We start from the raw sequence: 9,048 nt of genomic DNA on the forward strand, positions 1-9,048 counted from the left end.
TACGGTGATCGCAAGATCAGCGCTATGAGTCTTTGGATCAGCCCTGGAGGATCCTGAGGGCCGTTTCCTATTAGTCAAGGGCGATTTAGAGGGATCAAGGGTCACGTTAGTCAATGTATATGCCCCAAATGTTAATCGGATAGCGTTCTTGGAATATTGCCTATCCGAAATGTCTGCGTTCGTGGAAGGTACCCTTATTATAGGGAGCAATCTCAATGTGGCCTTGGAGCCACTTCTGGATGTTTCGTGCAACGCGTCACATCTCTCATATGCCTCTCTCCGGCGGTTTAAAAAAATACTACAAACTGAGCAGCTGTTAGACATCTGGAGGGTTCTTCATGGCCATGCCAGAGACTACACATTTTTCTCAACGCCTCACCAGTCGTACTCACGCCTGGTTTACTTTTTGCTGAGACAGTCGGACTTGCACAGGATTGTACTATATTGAGATCTGTACAATCTCTGATCATTCCCCGGTGGCCATGGAGATCCGATTGGGAGATGACACCCTCCAGACCTGGCAGTGGTGCCTTATTGAGTTAATCCTACAGGACGTGGGGGTCAGTGCTGCTCTAGAGCAGCAAATCCATCAGTATTTTGGGGCTAATCAGACGTACGCGATACGGCCTCTCTCTCTGTGGGAGGCACACAAATGTGTGATTAGGGGGTTTCCTGAGCTCCCAGGGCTCCCGCCTCAAAAACATTTGTTCAGCTACGATCATTTATCTGACTAGTTGTATTCGGACCTTGGAACAGAGCCATAAACAGTCCCAGGCTCAGTCGACTCTCTCAGAGCTCCTGGCTCTTAGGAAAAAACTGCGGGCCTTTTTCTTGGATAAGGTGAAAGCTCGGCGCGCCTGGTTGCGCAAACACTTTTATGAATGGGGCAACAAACCGGGGATCCTCCTAGCAAGAGCTTTAAGGGAAAGCCGTCCTCGCACGGCCGTGTCGCAAGTACTCTCGAGCTCGGGGAGAGTTCTGAGGGAGTTTCTGTAAATAGCGGATCGTTTTTGGGAATTTTATCAATCTCTGTATGGTTTGTCCCCATCACTCATGGGCCAAGTCCTTGAGGACAAGACTCAGGCCATACTTACCTACCTTGAGGAGTCTGGGCTGCCTCGCTTTGGCTTGGCCTCTGTCCGAGGTAGAGCTGTACCGAGCTCTGAAAGAGTCAAAACCACATAGAGCACCGGGACCTGATGGATTAATGCTCTTTTATTACAAACAATTTTCTTCATACTTGACACAACCCTTCCTCAGGGCCTTTAATTCAATTCTCGATGCCCACGCGCTCCCTGTTGACACGCTACGGGCGTCTATAACAGTTATCCCGAAAGAAGGTAGGGACCAAGCCTAATGTGCTAATTACTGCCCTATTTCTCTGCTCAATGTAGACCTAAAGCTCTTTACGAAAATCCTGGCTGATAGATTACTTCCCCATATGCCTGGACTAGTACATGCTGACCAAGTAGGCTTCATACCAGGCAGAGAAGCTAAGGAAAACACAATGCGAGCTCTGAATACCATCCATTTAGCTAGGTCATTGGACATTGCAACCATTCTCCATTAGATAGGGTGGACTGGGTTTTCCTGAAAACAACTGACATACGTGGGGTTTGGAAGCACGTTCTCCACATGGATAGATAGCCTATATTCCCATGCGACGGCTCACGTACGACTGAATGGGGTAGCTTATGCTGACTTCTCCTTCTTTAATGGCATGAGACAGGGATGCCCACTCTCCCCCCTCCTGTTTGTACTGACCCTGGAGCCTCTTTTGTGCCGCATATGGAATAGCCCAAATTTTCCAGGAATGTCTGTGAGAGAATCGACCCATAAAGTGGCAGGACTTGCTCTTTATCGTGACAAACCCTGCTACCTCACTACCAAACCTTCTTGCAGAGTTTGACCGCTACAAATCCCTAGCCAACTTTGCGATTAAGCTACAGAAGTCGGAGGCCTTGAACCTTAACGTGCCCGATGCAGTCCTAGACTCCCTTTCTTCTTACTTTCCGTTCAAATGGGCCTCGCACAGTATTAAATACCTGGGAATCTTCCTGACCCCTTCTTTGGGAGGGATCTTCTCGGCCATTTTCCCACCATTTCTTGCCCAGATGAAACTGGACCTACAGCTCTGGACGAAGGACATATTTACATGGTTTGGTCAGAATAGCATTCTCAAAATGAATGTTCTGCCCCGTCTCCTTTATCTCCTCCAGACATTACCAATACACATCCCGACAGGTTTTCTGAAGAGGGTGAAGGGGGATTTTGGCAGATTTTTTTGGGCGCACAGGGGCCATCGTCTAAGTCAACTGCTTATGTCCCACCCTAAAAATAGAGTGTGCATTGGGTTCCCTGATCCCATGCAATACCACAAGGCTGTTCACATGGCAAGGGTTCTGGATTGGTGCCGGTGGGACAGAGAAGGGATGGCTGCAACTGGAGCAGTCATGCTCCCCGGTCACTCTCGGGGCCTACCTTGGCTTGCTAAGAGGTCGACCTGCCACTCGCTTGACCAATCACCCGCTCATTGGTCCCACCCCTGGCCCTCTGTCGAGCCGACAGAAGTCGCTGGGTGACAGATGTGTGTCTGGGACACCCGGACCTGCCCATCTCGCCCCAGGACAGGGAGGCCGGTGGCTTAATAAAGTCGGGAGGCTTCAGGGTGTATCACTTCCATGGCAGTGTGGAGTTTTTACTTAAATGCCCCCTCTCACTCCCTTTGAGGAAAGATATCTGGAGAGGGGTCCCATCTGTCATGGCCTGTCGGTTTCCTACCATTTACTCAGTGGCCCACCTGATCTTCTACACCCGGTTTACATTTCCAAATGGGAACGGGATCTGGAAACCACTTTTGCGGCACCCCAAGTGGATAGGATGACTTAAAAAGCTTCCATATCCAGTAATGTCCAGGAGACGGGGTTTAGGATCTTATCCAGATGGTACCGAGTTCCAAAGACCCTACACAAAATGTTCCCGCAGTGCTCTCCGCTTTGCTGGCGCTGTCAGTCAGTAGGTGTCGCTACTACATATCTTTTGGTCCTGCCCGTTGCTCGGAGAGTTCTGGGATAAGGTGGCCCATATTTGCGAAAGATTGAATGGTATTAGTCTAGGGTCCGACCTGGCTGAATATTTAGTACACCTGGCACCTATGCCTTTACGTCGATACAAGACTCTTTTGGTACACTTACTCAGTGCAGCGAAGATATGCATCCCACTGTACTGAAAGCGCACGTCGGCACCCCCGATCTCACTGTGGCTGTCGAGGATTGGGGATATCTACAAAATGGAGGACCTTCTGGCCTCTGCTAGTCACAGGGTTTCCCAATTTAACCGTACCTGGTTCTACTGGACGTAATTCCCTGCTTCCCAAGACTATGTGGCCTTAATGATAGAGGAATAGTGAAAGGACCAGATGAGTCCTGTGAGGGCAACTGGCCCGCCTGGGGCGGAGATGTAAGAACGCCCCCACTCTGAATACTGCGGTGGTTGAGAGTCGATGATCAGGAGTCCAGACCGGATACAGAGATGGCTTGATATCACTTGTGATGAGTTGGCGAATATCTAGATTTTCTCTTGCTGCCATCTTTCTGCCTTCCTTCCTTTTCTTTCCCCCTTTTCTTCTCTCTCTTCTCTCTCCATCCCCTGATCCATCGCTCCAAGGTGTGTGAATACAAATTTGTGATTCTATGCTCTCCGACTTCTTCTAGTCAGCTGGGACAGATGTCTGAGATAATGCCGAGCTACGATATTTTAGAACACACGCACATTCACTCGTATTTACTGTACTGCTGCCTGTTATGGGTTTTACTTGCTATACTCTGCTGTATTTTCTATACATATGTTTATTTTTCTTTTGTACTGAAAAACGTATACATAAAGAATTTATTAAAAAACAGAACCATATCACAAAATCTAGATGCATTCAAGAATGTGCTGACTTGGTACAATTATATGGCTAACTCCATGCAGCCTTTCTTTAATGTAGTGTTTAATTGTTTGAGAGTAACCTGCAGTCTCAGCTGGATATTGGCTCATAGGTTTCTGCCTGGAGGACCATTGAAGCTTTGTAGACTATAGGGGGGCATCCAAACCAGAAAGTAGAAATCTAAACCTGCAAAAAATTTGTTTTCATTTCGTTTCAGATCAATTCGGATTTTTATTGCTTTAATTTTTCGGATCTTGGATCCAAAATTCGATTCGGTTCGATATTCTGATTTAGAATCCGTCCAAATTTTCATTTCGGAAAGATCCACAACAGGAAGTCACATCACTCTGCCTGTAATGACTCTGCCCAACAGCCAAAAAAACCCCATCTGATTGGCCAGAGAACAGTCACAGTCCAATTTTGTTTTTAACAAAATGTGGACAGACCCAAATTTTCATTAAAGATTCTTTCGCATTCGGACTTGTTGGATGCATCCAAATGTCCGAATTTAACGAAATTCATACGAATATCCATTCAGAACAAAGGGAAATTGAAAGTTTACCAGAAAGCGACATTGTCACATCTATGGAGCTTCTTATGAACACACCATATTTACATATCTCCAGTGGAAACAGACTGTAGACATAGCTATGATTTCTTTTGTTGATTTCTCATTTTTTTCTAGATCTGCTGAACAAGCCAATTTTAGAAGTGTTTTCAAGTGATCCCAATGATGTCATTATAATTGGTGACACGATTTGGTTCCATTGCAAAAATGCGACAAATGCACACAAGTTCTATCTGACAAATGATCAGGATAACAGCACAACTAGACAACAAGAAACTTCTGAATTTGCTATTGCAGATTTAAGCATAAGTAACTCTGGCAAATATACCTGCAAGTACAGTAGGAACACAGATATCTCGGAGCCCAGTGAGCCTAAGTTTATATATGTTAAAGGTAAAGAGATTATCCAGATTCTATTATGATATATATATAATTCATTTTTAACATAGGTAATTGTGTTTCCTCTATAACATAAATATACTAACTTTTACATTTTTGTGTACACTGCACATGCCATGGGAACATAGCAGAAATGCAGGCTTTATTCCTAGGATGGTAAATCATGCTGACTCTACCCATACTACAACATTGAAAGATAGTTTACCTGAGTCTGGGAGGTATTGTGTAGATCAGGTATGATTTTAAGTTGTGGGGATTCTAATTCTCCCATAATTCATTGAAATCATGCACTGCAGGAGTCTAACCTGATTTTCATCTTGGCTCAGAAAAGAGAATTATGGAAGATCAATCGCAGAGAGATGTATCAACAGGTACATCTGTTGGGAAACATTTCCAGCACTCATCAAGGCTTAGCTAAAGTAGTATTAAACTCTCAAACTTGTTTCAATAATTATTCAAAATCTAACAAAAATACATTGATCAGCAAACTATTTCCTTACATTTTTAGCACTTAGTCATCATGTTTCCAAACACTGTCTCCAACACTCTCAGCTCCACTTCCCTAAACTGCCTATGAAATACAAGATCCCAAGGAACAGCACAGTCGCCAGCAGGGGTATATCCACTGGCTTAGGAAGGAAGGAGCAGAGAGCAGGGGATTGACTTACCTTGCTGTGCCTGTGTGTTTGTGTAGGCACACACAGTTTAGTAGGGTGTCCAAACCATTCAACATGTCCATCAGACATGCGTAATCTTGAAATAAAAATAAATGTTTTGCATTAAAATCAACATGATTTAGAGACTTGGCTACATTCAGAAGGTCATCAGCATGATACAATAGCACATTAAAACCAATATACCTCCTACTGGTACCCACATATGTGTATACATTATACTTGTATATCATGAACTCCTTGTTTGTCCTAATCCAAAAATTTATTGTGTAATCCACTGTGGGTCCGATTTTTTGAAGTCATGGTAACTAATTTTGATGGGAAGCAACCGTTTTGGGAGGTGCTCTTAAATTACCTGAAGCCATTATTCAATATTGGTAATGTCTTGCATTAATATATTACGTAGGATATAGTTTCTATCTCCATGATCAGTATGTATAAACAGTAGTTTCTCCATGTATGTATAAACAGTAGTTTCTAACAACATATATATTGTATATCCCTGTGGAAATCTACATTAAATTTTTTTAACTTTTTTAATTTTTACCACTTGCTAGCCAGGGCGTTAAATCCCCTTTCTGTCCAGGCGATTTTTCAGTATTCAGCGCTGCAGTATTTTGACATTTATTCCATCATGCAAGGCTGTACTGAAATTAACCACGCGCGTCGGGGGGGGTCCACGGCAGCTCAAATAGTCCTTGTGAGTAAGGTTCCAGTCATTTCTGTGAGCATGAAGTAGGTTTTGAATTGTCCTTATTTGTAATTATCGTTATGATGTTGGCCATGGAGTTTATTATACTTAGATTTATCTTCGATACAATATTTTAGATTACCTCCAACCTTCCTGATGAAGCACATGCAATTGCGAAACCCGTTGAAGACTGGGCCCACAGTGGATTACACAATAAATATATGGATAAGGACAAACAAGGAGTTTATGATATATGGGTATAATGTATACACATATGTGGGCACCATAAGGAGGAAGTTTGGTTTTAATGTGCTATTGTATCATGCTTATGACATTCTGAATGTAACCAAGTATCTAAATCATGTTGATTTTAATGCAATAAAATGTATTTTTTTTTATTACAAGATTACGTGTGTCTGATGTACATGTTGTATGTTTTGGACACCTTAAAAGCCCCGTTTTTCTTCTTATATATTTCTAATTAGGGGTGTGGTGCCTGACTGGTTACATTTATAAGTATTTAACACACAGCTTAGTAGCACACAAAAGAGTGGCTCCATAAGATCCTGCAAGGGAAAGGAATCACCCTTAGGCTACATTCACACTTTGCCCTCATTCACACTAGAAAAGGCCGGCATGTACAGCTCCGTGCTGCATGCACGGCCGTATCGGGCAGCTCCCGGGAAGGACAAGGGCTGCGTGTGGTTAGTACGCGGCCCCCGTCCTTCTCTATGGGAGTATGTGGCCGTACACCGCCCTACGCTCACCCGCTATGCACGTCCGTGCGGGTGTCTGCACTCGTACGCTGACAGGATGGATCCTGTATGTGTCCGAGCCAGGAAACACTCACCCGAACGGACCTGCACTTGGGGTGAGGGAAGGGCGGCGTACGGCCACGTACTCCCATAGTGAAGGACGGGGGCTGCGTACTAATCACATGCAGCACTTGTCCTTCCCGAGAGCTGCACAATATGGCCGTGCACGCAGCATGGAGCTGTAGGTGCTGGCCTTCTCTAGTGTGAATGAGGGCTTACAGTTGGGGTGCATTTAGGAATTCCTGTGGTGGAAACTTGTGATTTCATACAGCAGGAATCCCTAATCTGCAATTTACAAACAGCAGCTGTCAAGTTCAAGTTAATGATTGGGTGACAGCAGCTGCATTTGAAAGCTGCGGAATGCTAGCACATCACATATAATTGTATGTGATACCAGCAGCGTAACAACCGGGGGGCGCAGAGCAGGGCCCTGGGCGCAGAGCAGGGACAGGCGAGACCCGTCGAATGAAATGCTGCAGCGGTGTGGAGTCCCGGGCGGTAAGTTGCTTTCTACCTTTAGTCCTGCTTTGCACAAGCAGGACTAAATGTAGTGTGGGGAAGCCGATTGTGGAGACAGCAGCCTGTTCCCCCACTACCTCTCTCCTTGCGGTCGCTGTCTTCCGGTCTCTGTTCTCCCCCTGCCGCCGAGTTAAAAGTAACCCTGCCGCTCCATATACACAGTGAGAGGGGAGAGCAGTTTTCCCCTCTCAGCTGTGACAGGAGTTCCAGCACAGTGCTGTGCTAGAACTCCTGCATTGGAGGATAGGGTGACGGGCCCTCCGGCATCTGCTGCGGGCAAACTGGCTGGTGCGAAGGAGAGCCCTCACTACCAACCAGGGCCCCCCTGAGCCCCCACTGACCACCAGGGTAAGGTGACCAGTGATTTAAATTCCAGGGACATTTTTAAGGGCTCATTCACATTGGAATTGGCCGGCACATACAGCTCCGTGCTGTGTGCACGGCCGTATCAGGCAGCTCCTGGGAAGGACAGGTGCTGCATGTGATTAGTACACAGCCCCCATTCTTCTCTATGGGACTACGCGGCCGCCCTGCGCTCACCCATCCACGGTGCGGGTGAGCGTACCCGCCTGCTGACAGAATGGATCCTGTCTGAGTCTGAGCCAGGAAACATGCACCCGTATGGACGTGCAGGGCGGGTGAGCGTAGGGGAGTGTGCGGCTGCATACTCCCATAGAGAAGGACAGGGGCTGCGTACTAATCACACGCAGCACCTGCCCTTCCCGGGAGCTGCCCGATACGGCTGTGCACGCAGCACGGAGCTGTACATGCCGGCCGATTCCAGTGTGAATGAGCCCTACATGTCCCCGGGTACATCAAATAAAACATTTTTGTTTTTTAATACTCGCCTGATCCCTGGATCCACTGACAAGCCCAGCCTCCCGTCTCCCCCGCTGTCAGAAGCTGGGGGAGATTAGTGACACGCAAGGACACTGAGGGGGAGAGTTGTGGAGTGGAAAGATACATTTGAGTGTCATCCGCTATTAGCATAGCGGTAGCGATGCAAAATGCGCAGCCGGCTTCCGCGCTATGTTAATAGCGTATCTTCTCAGACCCACTGGAACAGCACCCAGCGGGGAGGAAAGAAACCAGGGATGCGCCGATGTATCGGCCGAAACATGGCTCTTTCGGCATTATGCCAAAAGTGCCATTTTCGGCCGATATGTTTCGGCGGCCGATATATCGGCGGCCGATATATCGGTGCATCCCTATCGGAAAGGGTTTTTAATAGACACGAAAATAGATCAAGTAGTCTCTCATACCTACCGAACTACTAGAATGGAAGAGAGGAGTCACAACCTGCTTCCAGGGAGATAGCACCCAGGTAAACAGTGAAGTTAAAGCAGGGTTACTCCCTCTAGACACCTCAGCAAGTTGTTTAGAGAGACCAAGCCAGAGCATGTCAGACAGACACAGGGGAAGTAACTACAACTGCTTTGTCAACTACCCCC

The 9,048-nt window shown here is 46.4% G+C and overlaps 1 protein-coding gene across 1 annotated transcript in view; it reads left to right on the plus strand.

Moving 5' to 3' along the window:
• Positions 1–1,053: 1,053 nt before the first annotated feature.
• LOC108802731 (immunoglobulin superfamily member 1-like) overlaps positions 1,054–9,048 on the plus strand; it is a 37,305-nt gene continuing 29,310 nt past the window's right edge. Inside the window, exons 1-3 of the mRNA XM_018574585.1 lie at positions 1,054–1,144; positions 1,903–2,163; positions 4,617–4,892. Coding sequence (XP_018430087.1) covers positions 1,054–1,144; positions 1,903–2,163; positions 4,617–4,892 — 628 coding nt within the window. The remainder of the gene's footprint in view (positions 1,145–1,902; positions 2,164–4,616; positions 4,893–9,048) is intronic.

Source organism: Nanorana parkeri, unplaced genomic scaffold, assembly GCF_000935625.1.
Source record: "Nanorana parkeri isolate BGI_ZX_2015 unplaced genomic scaffold, ASM93562v1 scaffold3070, whole genome shotgun sequence".
NCBI classification, from domain to species: Eukaryota; Metazoa; Chordata; class Amphibia; order Anura; family Dicroglossidae; genus Nanorana; species Nanorana parkeri.